The 16,813-nt window shown below is 43.5% G+C and overlaps 2 protein-coding genes across 4 annotated transcripts in view; one reads left to right on the top strand and one right to left on the bottom strand.

The window, feature by feature from the left end:
• The first annotated feature begins 250 nt into the window (after positions 1 to 250).
• IL7R (interleukin 7 receptor) lies at positions 251 to 15,860 on the top strand. The gene is made up of 8 exons (XM_065656734.1): positions 251 to 344; positions 6,008 to 6,146; positions 7,954 to 8,108; positions 9,775 to 9,929; positions 11,008 to 11,185; positions 11,927 to 12,017; positions 13,932 to 14,007; positions 15,320 to 15,860. The coding sequence occupies exons 1-8, from the start codon at positions 254 to 256 to the stop codon at positions 15,821 to 15,823; spliced, it is 1,389 nt and encodes a 462-aa protein (XP_065512806.1). The 5' UTR covers positions 251 to 253; the 3' UTR covers positions 15,824 to 15,860.
• CAPSL (calcyphosine like) overlaps positions 1,771 to 16,813 on the bottom strand; it is a 42,194-nt gene continuing 27,151 nt past the window's right edge. For 2 of the 3 annotated variants that reach the window (XR_010607867.1, XM_065656737.1), the window contains exon 6: positions 1,771 to 2,020. The gene's annotated coding sequence lies outside the window, so the exon portion shown is untranslated. Of the gene's footprint in view, positions 2,021 to 3,573; positions 3,735 to 16,813 lie in introns of all 3 variants that reach the window. The other variant, XR_010607866.1, reaches the window with a different exon arrangement.

Genomic DNA, 16,813 nt, shown 5'->3' on the forward strand with positions numbered 1-16,813 from the left:
CCCAATGTGCCAATGGACTTGATCCAGAAGGTCCTTAGTTTTGAAGTGGGAAGTATGTTTCAAAGTAAAAGCTCTGCAAATATCTTCATGCTGGCTTCCTGCTCTCTGCTACTAGTCATCCTTGTCGGCATGTTTACATTTCCCCTCGCCTGCGGTCTCTTTATCAGGCAATGGGTTTGTTCCGCCTCTAGTATAAAGTGAGTGAGCGCGGGTTTCTTGCACACACGTACTGCACACATGCAGGGTGCTCAGGATGACACGGACGAGTACAGTGTTGAGCATTTTCGTCTTGTTTCTTCACACCACTTTTGGCGAAAGTGGTTGCACCTCAGTAGATGGTGATGGTGAGTCATTTAATGTTCATCTTTCCACTTGTGTATGATCTTGAAAAACATAAGTTAAGAGCTCTAAATGCAACTGCTGTGTTAAATGTGTTACTGTTTTAGCTTCCAGTCACTTTATTTTAGTGCCAGTATCTGAGGTGAATGTGGAACTGGAGGATATATATTTAATTTAATTCCCAAGTCTGCTGTCATTTTAATGTCCAAATCCTTATGAAATGTGGGAGACCATAGCTGTGTGCAGATGACATGTGAGCCCAGACCTGTTAATCCTCTTGTTGTACCTAGTGCTCATATGAGGAGTTATGCCTGGGAGGGGGGAGCTGTGTCCTTTTTCAGCAGTCCATGGTCACTCTGAGCTGCCATCAGGGAGAGGTGAGGTTCTGACTTCTCTTGCTGTTGGCAGTTTCCTCCAAATAAAATATTTAAATGTACCTCAAACTTGGCCCAAGCTGTTCCACTTCTAAAGTTTGGGTTTTTTTTTTTCTCTCTGTCTTTAAGCAATTGCTTATTAAGTTATATCTGGGAATAGTCCCAATCTCCGTCACACTATGGCTGAAGCAGCAGCTCAGCCAGGGTGTTCTCACAGACCATGACTAAAAGCATTCATCCCTTATTCACCAGATTACTATAAATCAATTCAACAGTTTAAATTCAGGCTTATTGCACAGTTCATTGTCTCATGTAGACAAGTGAAAATTATTTAGCAGCATCAAAATTAAAAAATCAAAACATAAAGAGCAGCAATAAAACCACTGTTTCAGTCTGCTGTCCCTTTTCTCAAAAGCAAACTAAAAAATTGGATTTAGAGATTCAGTCTCCAATCAGTTAAACTCTTACTTGTCTAGTACTAAACAAACAGCAGTGACAGACCTCATTGCACTGTGCCTGAAGGACATGGGCAGTCGCTCAGTTGCTGACAGTTTTAGGGCTTCATTGCTTGGAAGCAAAAGAGTTTTTGGGTTTTAGGAAGATAATGGCTGTGTTCCTATGCTATCTTACAGATAGGGAATCTCATTTTCCCCTGTCTGTCCTGTCTTATACATGTATGTATGTACACATACGTGCATACATACATAGAAAGCATATGTGTAAGTTTTTTAGTTAGAAGAAAACAGGGAGTGGCTCAGAGCTGCATCTAACAACCTTGTGTTTTTCTGTTTGCCTTTTATTTATACAATCTGCAGCTGTTTAGAACCAGCTTTGATGAGCAGCTATGGTGGTGAATAGTCAATGCTAGTGATTTATCGCTGGTGTCACTGAAATCTTCAGGGCTTCCCAGAAGCATATATGACTGAACCTTTCTTTGTTTGGTCACTAACTTCCAGTAAACAATAATTAACCTTTGCTTAGAATTAAAGACAAACCAATTCACAAAATCCCCACCGAGCAATTAGCAGCTTTTATGATTTCTTTATTAGTCTCACGGGTTTGGCCAACAAATTAAACAGTCCAGGGTAAAATGACACGATGGATATTTGGCTTTCACTCTTTGCCTTTCTGACTCACCCTGCCTCCTGGCAAGGTGCCACTGGCTGACGCAGGCATGAGCCCTTCTGGTGGGCAGAGGATGGAAAAGCTCACTGCGGCACTTGGTTTCATCACCTTTTCGGAGCAACATACTGCCTTCTCAGCTCTGTCCCCCCGCCGGGCAGAGGTGGTGGACATTCCTGAAAGCCCTAAGAGAGAGACAAGCAGAGCTAAGAAGGGGCAGCCATGGAGGCACAGAAGGTTGTGGGCAGGGGGAGCAGGAGGCCACAAGCTGCGTGGCCTCATGGGCAGGATGGCGGGCTCCAGTGGCCCTCCTACCCAGGATTGCATGGTTTGTCCAACCCACATCAAAACTGTTGTGATTAAAATGAGTTCTGCCTGGATCTTATCAGCACTAGAGATTTCACATAACTGTCCATAGAGATGGTCACCTCAGTGACTTTGGAAATTCGGTCCCTGATCCTGCAGGTGCTTACTGGTGCCTTTGGTTTCACGCGTTGTGGTTGGTTCTGGTGGCTTCAGACCATAAAGCTCAAGCACGCCCATAGCCTCTGCCAACACTCTTCTCTTGGTAAAGGCTCATGAGATTCCTGCTGTGATTTGAACCATCCTGCTAGGCGTTGTCTAAACCCAAGAGACAACCATTTCTGTGAAGGACCTGCCATGGCTGTAATTATAACAGCAGATTTTTCCCACTAGAATCACCCCATCTCAAACCCTGCCTTGATTTCAGCAGGACCAGGCTCAGGGCTCTGCCTGGTCTGGGCTTCTCAAGGAAAAAAGTATAATCTTGTAATTCTTTTATTGCGTAAAGAGTCCTTAGCAGTGTGAGTCATTTTGGAGTCATCTAGACCCTTTACATAGCAAACACATTCGTGTATGGTGGTTCTAAGGTTTGAGGAAGAAGTGTAACTGAGGCTACATGCGTATTTACGTCAGACAAAAAAATTACTGTCAGCCCATGGAGGAACCGTACCAGAAAATGCATTTCCAATTGCTTACTTAACACCATTCATGAGGTTTAATTATCATATACTCTACTGTTAAGATGTGATTTCCATGAATAAGGAACCACGTAATCATGTGAAAGTGCAGTGTCAAAGAGGTAAAGTCAACTTTCCTTCCAGTCTGGCCCCAAAGGCGCACCGTGCTGGTTAAACACTAAATTGTCATTTGAACTGCAAGACAAAACATTCTTATTTCTTTTCATTTTGCAGTCAGTCTGATAGAGAATGAATTAAAATTTCTGTCACCTTTCAGCAAAGCAGTAGCAGACAGCTGTAAGATTTTTTTTTGTTATATTCTATTAATAGGATGGTTATCTGTTTTGTGTGTTCATACAAAATTTGGTGTACGTAGTTTTTCTATACAGAGACCACCAAGCAGTCTCTCTTATATTAAGGAAGATCACTCATCTTAATTCATAAGTTTAATGTTATCTTAAAGGACCTATGAGTATAAATAAGCCAATCTCCTGGTAGTTGCAAGTAAAGTCTTAGAGATGCCTAAAATGTGACGTACCTGTGCATGTGAGCTGTGGATGTATCTATCTATGTAAAATCTGGATTTTTTTCCATTTTATGCAAATTCAGATCAGCTTACTTGCTATCCCTGGAATTTTGAATATACATATATCTATGTGCACACACTTTTACCCACATATGTAGCTTTATGTAATATACATTTCTGTACATATGTGTCTGCCCAATTGGCTCAGGGCTGTGTTGGTGAAGACTCTCACCTGTGTGAAACCACTTGTTTTGGAGTCGTGCTGACCTGTGCCTCCCTCTTAAATGTGATGGTCGAACAGAGCATCTGCTTTGTCTGTGTCTGTGCTGCACAGGTTAGCCTCTCAAAGCAGCAGCGCTGGTAGAAGATTGTCCGCCGGGGAGTTCTGGGCTCCTGTTGAGACAGACACCACCAGAGCCGTGGTGGGAAGGGAAGACTGGTAACTGCTTCTTAGCACCAGTTGCGCATGGTGGCAAACAGCCACTAAATCTTAGCTGAAGGGATAGATCTGCCTCTGGATTCTGGATTCCTGCAGCATCAGATGCTCCTGTCCCTCCTGCTGCCCACCATGAGTGCTGGTGGCAGTGGTCCCCTTCCTAGCCCCTACCTGCACTGCTTTTGCATGTTTCTTTACGTTCCTGAATGACTTCTGAATTTCTTCTCTTTCTCAAAACTTGATTCAAGATGCAACTCAGCTCCGGGGTCAGAAAGAAGCACTGCTGATAGCATCCCTGGGGGCTGATGCCCCTTTACTTACCTTTAAAGCAATCAAAAAAAACTCTCCCTTGCTTTCTCCCTGCTGTCAAACCGTGACTGTCTTGGATCTTCAGATGTGCTCCCATGCCAGAGAGGGTCTGGGTCTCCCTGCACGCTGGCAGGATAGGCCAGAGATCATACAGCGTTACTGGCAGGACTATGAATCATAGTATCCAAGTATCTAGTCACCCTCGGAGATCCGATTCACCTCAGTTTCAGCATGGATTACCATCATCTTCTCTGGGAGGGATTTTCCATTGGAAATGTTTCCACAGGCATTTCCCCACACTGTTTGTGAGTGTGAGTCACCGACATCCCCGGAGCAGCCAAGGCCTTGTTCTCGCGGCAGCAGGTGGCCACATTGCAAGGGCACGTCTGAGGAGTGGGTAGGAGAGGAGCAAGCAGGGGAGCAGGAGTAGCCCCTGGACACGGGGAGGAGGGTTATGTATCATCACAGCTACTCTTAATCACTGGTAAAAGGGAATGGAGGCATTCCTGCCCTGAGGATCTGCTCAAGGCATCACGGCAGTAACCCTTTCCCTGTCTGCTCAGCTACAGTGGGTGAGATTTCATGGAATGAGGCTGAACTGGAAGTTTCTGAGGGCAGGACTCCTCTCAGAAGCATCAGTTTTTGCCTCACTGACCTCATACACGCCAAGTGTAGGACTTGAGACATATGCTCTTAATCAAATCGCAGTTGTTTTATGAGTCAACAAAGTAAATTTGCAGGAAGCCATGCATTCTGGCAGAAAGTCTGAGCTTTCCCTCCTGGGCCCAAATTTGTGACATTTCAGAAAACTTTGCAATACAATCAAAATGGGGCTTAATTACCTCGTAACACCAAAATACTCCTGCTTTCCTAGCACCAACCATATAGTTTTCCAGTCTTCCCAGGAGCCTGGTGAGAGGCCAGACCTTCACAGCACGGGCATGGGCAGGGCAGAGGTAGGAAGACACAGCTCTCGGCTGTCTGCAACATGGCTCGATGTGATGCACATGAAGCAATGGCAATTGCCAAGTGTACATCCTCAGCTGTGGGTCTGCCGCTTCGGAGCTACAAGGTGTTTGGGGTACTTTCAGGCAGTTCTGAGCTGAAATTCCCATTAAAATAACTCTTGTTGAATCTAGCCCTTGCTCTTGAGCAGACATTAATTAGCCTGCAGCTTCTGCCCCAGACACCTCTGGCATTAACTGTGCTGAGCATATCCCCCAGTGCATGTTTCTGTTCTGTTTATTTTCAAGAGTTTTTTGGTCCTTGACTTGATATTCTGCTTTTAAACAGGCATCACGAATGTGTCTTGCTCCCCTTGCATGCCCGAGGATAGCATTATTTTGTGGTTCCTAATAGGAAAACCTGTTTGAGAAAGTCCTGAGATTATTTTCAGATAGAGTAGGTCCTGCTTTTATTTTTATATGTTCATCCCTAACTTCTAAAATGAGAATTCCCCTGTCCCTGTCTCAAACTTAGAAGGAATTAAATTGCAGAGTGGACAATGTATTTTCACTGCTTTGCACTTGATACTGGGGCTTTTTAACAGAAATTTCCAGGTCGACACCAGCGCCCCTCTTTGCCTGTGATTAATAGAAAAGAACAGACATCGGACGTCTCATCTGACCAAACCATCTGCGACACTACGCCTTTTTATAGTTCGCAGACGGATGATGCAGAATGTACCTTTATGTGTGGTAAGTGGGTGGGCTTCACTGGCATGCAGGGAGAGCAAGCTTGAAAGATGCAAGTGGCTTTTAATTTCATTTTGAACAAGCTTTCTTTGCTTCTTACAAAACAGGTAGGTTGATCCTCTTCCTTTCAGGCAACCATGCAAAGAGGCAACATCCTATACAATGGAGCTGCAAATCAAATACACTCACTGGTTTTATTCAGTAACATCCTGCAAATCTTTCCTTAGGGACTTTTGGAGATGATGAACCAGACAATTTTGACATCAACTGCTTCAGCCAGTTGGAATTCAAGGATTCCTACAGCAGCCTGACCTGCAATTTTATCGAGCTGCCTCCTGACAACACTAACTATACCCTGGCCTTGTGGTAAGTGATGTCAGGCTGTCCTTTGGTAAAAACCTGGGAAGAAAAATTCTAAGTAATAGTGAGTCATGCTGCCACATGCTGGGAAACACAGCAGAAAAGTTAGACAAAATTCTGTTTCAGAGTGTTTTACCAAGTTTGAATACCATATTCAGCAAAGAAGAAAAGTTTACTGAAACAGAATATAGCTCCCTAATAAGAAAACAAAATAATCTGGAAGGGTCTGTAAAGGTCATTGTAATGTCTCCAATAGTCCTGATCATGCCTCTCTTGCTCTGATACACCTGTTAATACTGCTGTTGCCCAGCATGAACTGAAAGCTTTTTTCTTTTGAATTAAATGGTATTAAAAACAAACAAACAAACAAACAAGGAAAAACAGACAAAACACAAACAAACAAACAAAACCCCCACCATCTCAGCCTTTATAAAGTGAAAAGTAAAAATGTTTTCAAAGAGGCAGATCCTTTCCACAGAAAATTCTTTGGCAAGAAGGCTGGTTTCTACTGAAGGGAAAATGCCTTTATCTACGTCAAGACAAAAATTAAGCAATTGTCTTTGCATACACAGACATACAAAAAATACATTAAAATGAGTATACAAAAACCTGACAGTTACCAAACCCATCAGCCATCTCTGCTTCTCATCGAGGCCTTGAAACTCCTTTCCACCTTCTCATTTTAACTGATGGACATAGCTGAAGAAGCTCAGATTTTGTGTCTTTAGCACAGTTCTGCTTTTCCCTTTGCCGTTTTTCCTGAAAGTTCTATTGCAATCACAAAAGAAGTGGATTTTTTTTTTTTTTTTTGCTTCTTCTTACTCTAATCACTACTTCATTTTTTCCACTTAGTTTATTAGGATTTTTCTGTTTTCATGGGCTTTATTCTGGATTTTGACTGAAATTTTATGACAGTCCTCAAACACTTGAGTCACAGAGATGGAGAAACACAGAGATGTATTTCCACCTTTGAAATTGTGCCTTCATGGCCTGGCCTACTGTTGACTCTGTGTTTGCTACTAGTTCAGTCAATAAGAAATTTCACAGAATCACAGAATGTTAGGGATCGGAAGGGACCTTAAAAGATCATCTAGTCAAATCCCCCTGCCAGAGCAGAAACACCTAGATGAGGTTACACAGGAAGGCGTCCAGGCGGGTTTTGAATGTCTCCAGAGAAGGAGACTCCACAACCTCCCTGGGCAGCCTGTTCCAGTGTTCCATCACCCTCACTTTGAAGACATTTCTTCTCATATTTAAGTGAAACCTCCTATGTTCCAGTTTGCACCCATTGCCCCTTGTCTTATCATTGGTTGTCACCAAGAAGAGCCTGGCTGCATCCTTGTGACACTCACCCTTTACATATTTATAAACATTAATGAGGTCACCCCTCAGTCTCCTCTTCTCCAAGCTAAAGAGACCCAGCTGCCTCAGCCTTTCCTCATAAGGGAGATGCTCCACTTCTCTTTATCTTCAGTGAACAACCAAACCTACTGCCCTATATTTAAAAATGACAGCAGTAAGATAATTTTTAATGATACAAAGATTTTTAACATAAATATATACCCAATTTAATAATTGCAGTTTTTTCTTGGAGAGCTCCAGGACTCTTACTGTGACTCATAATTTTATTATTGTACTCAAAGACCACGAGGAAAAACACTATCGATCTTCTAAACTCTATTTGAACTGCATTTTTTCTTATTTCACATGGAGTCTCACTTCAGTTAATGTGAAATGAGCAACCAGGATTCATCTTGTGCTATGTTACAGTAAGACTGAGAAGAAACTAACGTTGTGTCACTTCGGTCAACAGTAACAAGGAAGACAGCAATTATGTGTGCTTCAATATGGAGAAACGGGAAGATGCGTATTTCTTGCAATTCACTGATATACTCTCAAATAAAGACATTTGCATGGACTCTGAGATGAAGAGAAGGGTCTGCAGGAGTCTGGTTGTCACTGACATGGGTAAGACACTTAATATTTGGATATAATTAATACATAGGGGTTACTGGGGAAAAAAATAGCCCAGCACAAAGCCTAAGCATCAGTCTGGAGGACATAAAGTCAGTATAAAATAGTGTCCTAGCAGGGCATGGAGCCTGGATTGGGGTGTTAGCAGAGTGTAGTCCTCGCTTTGCTTCAAAGCCAAACATGATTAATGTCCATTAAAAATGAGAAGCTGAATTCTGGCATATTGTAACACTGCCCAGGTCTGGACAGTGTTAGAGCAAATCACGCACATGGCCAAAGCAGCTGTTGCTGACTGTGGATGAATTGCCAAGCAGGGACACATTGTTCATCTCTTACAAGGGACTGCACAGTTTCAGGACTGACCACCCCAAGTCTAGCGTGAGCTCGGTAGCACAGGGACCACAAGGTAGCAAGATCTCAGTTTTTCACACCTTGCTTCTTGGTGGAGCCTGTTGTCTGAATGAGGTCCTCAGGAATCCTGTAGCACACAAGAGCTACCAGAAGCCCATGACTGGGCTCGTCAAAGTCACATTTGGGACCTGCCTAAGCCAAGAAATAGGGAACTCAGGAGAAGAGGGGCTCCTTAGGATTTATGCCTCTTTGGAGCTGCAGAGAAGCCCAGGTAGGACACTTCTGTTCTGCTCTGGTGCCACATTGCTTTGCCTTCCTTTGGCAATGGGCACTGTGACATGTCTCTCTCATGAAACCTTTCTGCCTCAGTCCAACAGTTTTGTAATAAACTTACATTATCTCTCAGATTATGGACCAGCTTGGACCATCTTTGGTGCTGTCTCCTCTAGAAAGTGCAGGTTCTGCATGGAAGAATAAAGTATTTGAGGGTTGCAGAAGGAGAAGTCATAATATTTTCTGGCTATAAGCATTTTCCTGAGAGGAGAGAGGTTTGAGCTCTCTATTCCTGCAAGACCTGATGTACGTTACATGGCACATTCAGGAAGCCTCAGCAGCACAGACACAGGTCTCTGCAGACCTCAGGCACATGCAGCTCAGGCAGGGCTTGGGGACAGTCCTGAGGGCTGCATTTTGGACTTGATGTACTTGCACAGATGGTCATTTGACACAGTCTGCTTTTGCAGACCAGGTCAGGTGTGGGTTCATAGCCATGTCCTGGAGCCACAACCTTCTCTGCTGTATCTAACACTCTCATGCTTTATCCCTTTCTCTGCCCCATCTGCCCCATCACTGCCGTGATGGTCACCAGCAGTCGTACCCATACCCAGTTTGCTCCTCAGTGCCTTCCTCCCAGAGCAGCAACGGGTTTTGCCATGGCATCTCTGTCTCAGAGCACTTGTTAGAGGGACTGACTTTCAAGTCTTCAAGCAGTGCTACTGCAGGGATGAACACACTCAGGAATTGCTTCCCAAGACTAAAAGTCACATCCCTAGGAAGCACTGTCACTGCTGGTCACACTGCAGCTCCAGCAGATCAACAAAAAGCCCCTCTCAGGACCAAGGTGCAAGGATGAGCTGGAGCTTAGCGTGAGGCTTGCCCAGCTCAGGCCAGACCTTGCTCAAGATAGGTCGCCCCACAGGGGCTGTAACATGAAGTGGACTTTTTTTTTTTTTTTTACTTTTAAAAACCTGTTTATTTTGTAGTAACATTATTCTATTCCTGTTATATCCTGATTTGTTATCATTTGCAGTTAAGCCTGAAGTACCATTCAATGTAAATGTCACATACCAAAAGGAGGCAAATGAATATCTCATTCATTATAGCACACCACACTCATGGAAGAAATACTTACAGGACAAATTGATACATCAAATAGCCTATCGGCAGGAAGAAGGCACTTGGGAGGTAAGTGATGATGTATTGGTGAGTTTACACTAATTTCTGAAATGTAACGTTATCAGAAATCCCAGTATCGTGTAAAAACCCTCAAATCTGCATTTTTACAGTTCTCCAGCTGAAAACTCAGGAAGGTGCAATATTTGGCATTTGGAAATTTCATCAGTCGAAACAATTCCAGACTGACAACACCCGTGTCTGCTAGACACTTCTCTGGGCTAATGAAGTTTCATTCATTTGGGGTTTGCAGTGGGAAGAGAAGACATAAGGTTAATAGAGAAACAGAGCCATCCTCAGTGCTTGGATGGCTTGCTCTTTGCACTTATTTTCTGTGTTCATCAGTCAGTAAATCATATGACCTCTTTTTTAAAATTAGCGACAGTTTCTTCATGTCCCTTTTTCATTGACCCTCTCCAGGCTTCAGGTACAGCCCAGCAGCTCTCCCACCCCCAGAGCATGTTTTGGGCTGCAGCTGCCTGTGAGCTGCATCTGGTCTGGGCTGCACAGCTGCTGGGACCTCAGTGTCCCCTGTCATGAAAGCAGCCTTGCAAACACTGGTCCAGATGGAGGGGGTTTGAAAGCATGGACTATACCTGATTTTTACAGAGGGAGCACAGGAGAACTGTAACTACAAAAAAAAAATTATTCAGACAACCAAATACATACAGATAAAGAACGCCAGAGCTGGACTGTGGGATTTCAGCTTCTTTCCTGTAACTGCTCTTTCAGAAGCTGTCTTTTTGTGCCACACAAATATATTTCTTCCTCTCTCTCTTCTGGGCCTTCCCAGAGAAGTATATGTTACCCACTGTGTTGTTAACAGCAGCAAAGCACAGTTAATACTTCCAGCTGTTTCCCAAAGAGCTTTTACCCAGAGTTAGTCTCTCTTCCCAATGTTGCCTGGACTACCTAGCTGCTAAACTCGACTGACACTGTGATCACCACCTACAGGTCATCATAAGCAAAGAGAAGGAATAAACAGCACAGTACTGCTGGGATGCACCTGATCTCATGCATTTTACTGAAAATAAAATATTATTTTCCTGTGTCTTCTAGAAAAATAATTGTATTTTTTGTGTGTGTTTAGACAATAGAGTCACCATACCTTCAGGTAAAATTACTGGGGAAAAACCTCGAAAATGATGCATCATATGAGGTGAAAGTACGTTCGCAACCCAATGGAGATTTTTTTAAGGGCACGTGGAGCGAATGGAGTGCTTCCAAGAGCTTCAGGACCACAAGGGAGCAGAACTTCGCGGAGAGCTGTAAGGGCAGAAACCACTTCTTTCTACCTAGAAGAAAGCAGAGATAGGAGCCCTCGACTCCCTGGCCAACCCCAGCAGCAGCTGTGACAAAAGCATTGAGGAGGGAAGAGCCCACGGCCACAGCAGGGTCAGCCCTCATGGGCACTGGGAAGCCCAGAGGAAATGACCCAGAAAATGGCTGTATTGCTCTGTTCTGGGGCTGGCTCTTCCCATGAAGTTTAATCTCACTCAAGAGCAATAAAATCAGATTAAATGCTGCTGTAAGGGCACGAGGGGTGTGCAAAGGGAGGTGGAGGCTGACTCACTCCTTGTTGCCAACTGATGTGTAGGGAGAAGGACCAGCTTACACTGAGGGTTTCAGGTAAGGCACAAAGAGCAGTGAAATAAGACACATTTCAGGGCCCTGGATTTGCATGCAAACCTGGCACTTGAAACACAAATGCTATATAGGATAAAACCTCACCATTGCACTTGTAAACATGAATAATCCTTCTGGTCCTTGGGGTCCCTTCATTCCCCGGGGGAATTTTGGTATTAGATGTGTTCTAAGTCACTTCGGTGCTGCTTTAAGGACACAGCAAGTGGAGGCAGGAGAAATGCAACACTGCATCGGTCCAATGATAGAAAAGTGCAACATTTGTCATTAATTCCTAATTTATTGTCTGAAGAGACATTAGGGTTACAGTGGCTTAAAAGCGAGGTATTTACATGCATTGCCTGATGTTCCTTGTTTTTCTTTAGACAGTAACGTGGTTCTGGTTATACTCTCCATCCTGGGATTCATGCTGTCTGTTGTCATGATTGTCCTGATTGGAACTGTTTGGGAAAACAGGTAATTTAAGTCTCTTACTATCAGAAAAAGTGCTGGAAGCCAGTTCTGTTCTGACAGAATTGACAGTCTTACTGTTTTCTTTGTTATACTTGTGAACTATTCTCTTCCCATCTCTGGTCCTCTATATGAAGCCCAAGGCAGGCAAAGAGTAGAAGTGGGTAATACAAGAAAGCGTGTTGGCAGGCAGAAACTGACCTGCCAATTCAAGCAGACTTTAGTCTTGGTCTCGAAACACTGGGACCTTTGGGGAGCTGCAGTCACCATGAAATACTAGAGGCGACATTGACTCAAAAGCTTCAGACACAATCCAGAAAAGAAAGCAACCTGTGGCTTTTAGTTAAGTCCCAAGAGGTGTGGAAACAGTGTACTGGGGAGGTTGCCTCTTTCCCTTTCATTGTTTGCGTCAGCAGGCTGCTCACTCTGCAGCACTTTCGGAAGCAGCAAGGCAGAGCTCTCTGCAGCAAAGGCTTGATGGCATCAGCCACCAGCCTAGCCTGGTCCACATCCAGCTGTGTGGCAAAACCAGGCTCTGCATCGCCACCAAAACAGTCACAGCAGAGGTAGGACTGTACCTACATTTGTTACACAGGCACTCCTTTGTTTGCATTGGTTTCTTCTCATATGTTGGCTACAAAGCAGTAGATGGGTAGCTGTAAATATATTTTAAAATACATGGCTAGAATAGACAGTTGACAAGCTGAAGAAAATGAAAAGATATATAGATAATTTGGCAAAAACAGCATCTGAAGTGAAAAAGTCCCAAGTTTAACTGTAGGAGCCGAACTCCTCACAAGGCAGAATGCCCAGGGCTGTTTGGTGACATTCAGAGCAGCCCATCCATGACATCCAGCTCCACTAACGTCCAGAGAGATGGCTGCATGCGAGTTGCTTTTTGGGAACAACATTTGGGCTGTGCCAACACCTGAATTATACATGAGGATTGCCTGGGAATGTGTTAGTTCGCCCCAGTGAAACCATGCCCAAAACAATTTTAATAATTAAACATTTCAAACAGCTGAGTCTTCTGCCAGGGAATGCTCCCTGGTGCTATTTTATCTGAAAGTATAGATGTGGCTTGAGATTTCTACCTCTTGCTTTTTACTGTTGCTGAGCACCTGCAGTTCTTTAGCTTTGCTAGAAATTCTGTGTACATAAAACTGCTGAAAAAACAGGCTTTTAGATAGTGAAAGCTTTTGAACCTAGAGATTTCCCTTTTAAAAAGTAGTTTTTACATGTGTGTATATATACCCACATATACAGATACATAAAATAAAATGTAGATTTATATACATCTATAGCTGTATTTATATCACTGCAACGTTGAATGTCAGCCAGGCAATAATCTCTAGATGCATCATAGCTGAGAGTTTCCAGCCACACAACATGAGAACTTTTCTAATTAAGGCAGGAAAATGAGACCTGTGGGACAAAGCTACAATACAGATATTTGAAGCACAGGTAGCTGGCCAAGGAGTGGGACAATAGGCAGTTCTTTGACTAATATGAACATGCAGAGACAAATATCAGCAAATTTGCACTTAAACCACAGCACCTTTTTTCACTTGCAGAAATTGTTTTCATCATGCAAAACCCAGTTAACACAGCTAGGTGCAAATGACGTCTTTGCCAGCACAACTTGCCGCTTTTCCAGTACTTGGTGAAGATTCTTCTTCTAACTGACAATTTGTGCTCTCAAAGGAGCAATGACTATTCAGTGACCTTTACAACTCCTCTTCTCCTCCTGTCTGTGTTTTATTCTGATACTTCTTCATTGATATTCTGGGTAATGCAAGCCAGTTCTAAGGCTTTGTGAGAATTAGTATAAACGATGCAATGCAAACCTCTGATACCTCAACATGTCTGTCTTTTGCTGTTGTTTAACCAACTGCTTTTTCTCTACTATTGCTCTTTCAGGATCAAGCTTGCTGTGTGGCCAAACCTTCCCGACCATAAAAAAACGCTGGAGCAACTGTGCAAGAAGCCAAAAAATGTATGTACTTCCACTGTCACTTTCACCTGAGTATGGCTATTGGGAACAAATCTAACACTCATGACAGACAGTAAATGCTGCATGAACTGGGACATCTTTCAGAAATGACTTCTACGTTTCACTGAAGACAGCCCACATCTGCACAGGCAGATGCTAGTCGAGGGCATGGAAATAACCAACAATTCAGCTAGTGCCTGAGCTTTGAATTATGCAAAGTAATTACAAAGGCTAAGAAATTACATATGAAGAAAGGCTGAGAAAATTGAGTTTGTTTACAGGAAAGAGGAAGCTTGGGGAGGGGAGTACAAATCACAACCTTCCAATACCTGAAGTGCAGGTAGAGGGAAGGGGAAGGTGCTCTCCTCACAAGGTTGCATGGTGATAGGACCAGAGACAACAGGCATGTGATGCTTCAGGGCAAACTTTATCTGGGTATAAGAAAAAAATCTTCCTCCGTGAGAACAATTAAACATTGAGTGGATTGCCCAGAGAAAAGTTAGGTTCTCCCTTGCTGGAAACGTTCAAGGTTTGGCTTGATAGGGCCCTGTATAACCCAATTCAGGTCCTGCTTCAGCAGAAGTTTGGATCAGTTGGACACCAGAGGTGCTTTCCAACCAAGACACTTAGAGGATTCTATGAAACTTTGCAAACATCTCTGGTGACACCCATGTACAGCACATGAACTGCTCTGCCAGGTGAAAGGCAGATGGACAAATGTTACACACTGTAAGGTGTGGAATTAACCCGCTGCCTTAAAACTATGTGTCTAGTGTACTTTTTCACCAAGACACTCATCAGTGCTGTTGTCTCCTGTTGGTACATTATTAGCATGTTCTTAACAAGAGGTCTAAGAACACTTTCCCACCACCCAGGCCCCCCAAGTGCAGGTATTCTTCATGTGTTTCAGGAAGTCATGACAAACTTTTACTTTCCTAACTGTTAAATTAGGAAGGTAAAACTTAAAGGAACTGCCTGGCTTGGCACACTCATTCCTGTAAAATAGCAATTGTGCAATAGATGTGTGGCTCAGAAAAGTCTCTGAAGCACCGGTTCCCACCGCACTGTGTAGAGGTAAAACACTCTCCAGTGGTGCTGGCTTCAGCAGGCCGCTGGATAGATTCAGATTAATATGGAAAAGGATTTTAAGCCATGTAATAGTTTATTCTCTGCTAATCTATTGTTCAGCCTGCTCAGGGTTACTTTCGGAGTTAAAGATAAATACCCTTCTAAAGTCAAATGAATTATCAAAGTACCTTTTCTGTTAAGCTAGTACCCACTACTAACTGACCGTACTGTTCCCTTTGCCATGCAGAATTTTGATATAAGCTTTAACCCAGAGAATTTTGGTTATGTTCATATCCATAAAGTGGATGACATTCAAGAAAAAACTGAACAGGAAAGTTTTCTGCAGCCGTCAAATGCTCCAGAGACAAACCTTCCAGAAAAATCCAGGAGTGGATCAGACCTGAAGGTGATCCCTGAGATGACAGACAAAAGCAACCCAAACCTGTCTGTGACTTATGGAGGAATCTGGCCAAGTCAAGCCCTGCACAGGCTCCTGGGCACGAGCCAGACTGCAGTCACTGAAGGAAACCACGGCTCCAGCACATACGAGGTGTGCCACAGCAGTGGGGTGCCCCTGCACAATGATGGTTTCAACGGTTCTTCTGCTCCTTCCCCAGATCCCTATGGCCAGCCTGGACCAGAGCCCCTAAATGGTAACACCATATCCCAAATGCTACCAACTGGTGAAATGAGGTCGCTGAACAATGAGGAAGCCTATGTCACAATGTCTAGCTTCTACAAAATTCAGTAAACCTTACGAGAATGACAACGTAGCATTTTTTCTTGAACACAGGCAGGACGTTGACCCCTTCTGTTCTCTTATGTCCTGTGTCTGTGGGTTCCCACCTCCACCATTGCACCCTGCTCACAGTGCAAGGCCATACCTGCAAGGAAGTGGGTTCTCCCACCCTTCAGTGATAAGCGGCCTAACCTCAAGCTCTCAATATACCAGTAGCGATCTCCACTGCAGGAGAAATGAAAATCAATTCAACCTGACTTCAATCTCCAGATCTGATTAATCCAGAGCAATGACACTGCACTTCCCAGCTGAGGATCACAGCATTACTTGTAAAAGTTAGTAAACGCTTCTGTTAACCTCTTGGATGCAGAATTAAGCTCCTGTTAATGCCTAAGCAAGAAATACAGCAACGAATTCAAGTTAAATAGAATCTATTATCTTCTAAACAGCGGTAGGTCAAGATTAATTCCTTTGCAGTCAGTGGAAGTCCGAAAGTTTGCAAAATGTCAGTAAATGATTGTTGCTATCAAGCATTAGTAGCCTGAGGATTCAGGCACTTGGTCACCACGAAGGGAGTTTGCTAAGCCCCCAGGAAAAAGGGCACATGGTCTCACTTTCAGAAGAAGTTTTCTCAGACTGTATTTGTTTTTGTTTTGAGAGAGACTAAAATAAAGCAAAACCCTGCCACTACTTTTTGCTCTTGGTGAAGATCTGCCCCCGAGCCAATTTTAGGATCCGCAGGTACTTCTGCTATTGCTATATAGTGAATATCTTCAGTATTTCATGTAGTAGCAATGTTTAGCTAAGAAAACAAAACAAAACTGATGAAAAACAAAGTCCTGTCTCTTCCTACAAAGTGAATTGGGGCTGTAAGATGCATGATGATGTCTTTTTCTGCAGCTCTTATGCAAGATACAGTGCAGCATGCAAGTTCTTTCAAGGACAGAAGGGCTGAGTGGGCAATGTGTGTTTACTTGCATTATTCCCAATAGTTGTGGCTGC

The sequence above is a fragment of the Caloenas nicobarica genome, chromosome Z (genome assembly GCF_036013445.1).
Source record: "Caloenas nicobarica isolate bCalNic1 chromosome Z, bCalNic1.hap1, whole genome shotgun sequence".
Lineage (NCBI taxonomy): Eukaryota > Metazoa > Chordata > Aves > Columbiformes > Columbidae > Caloenas > Caloenas nicobarica.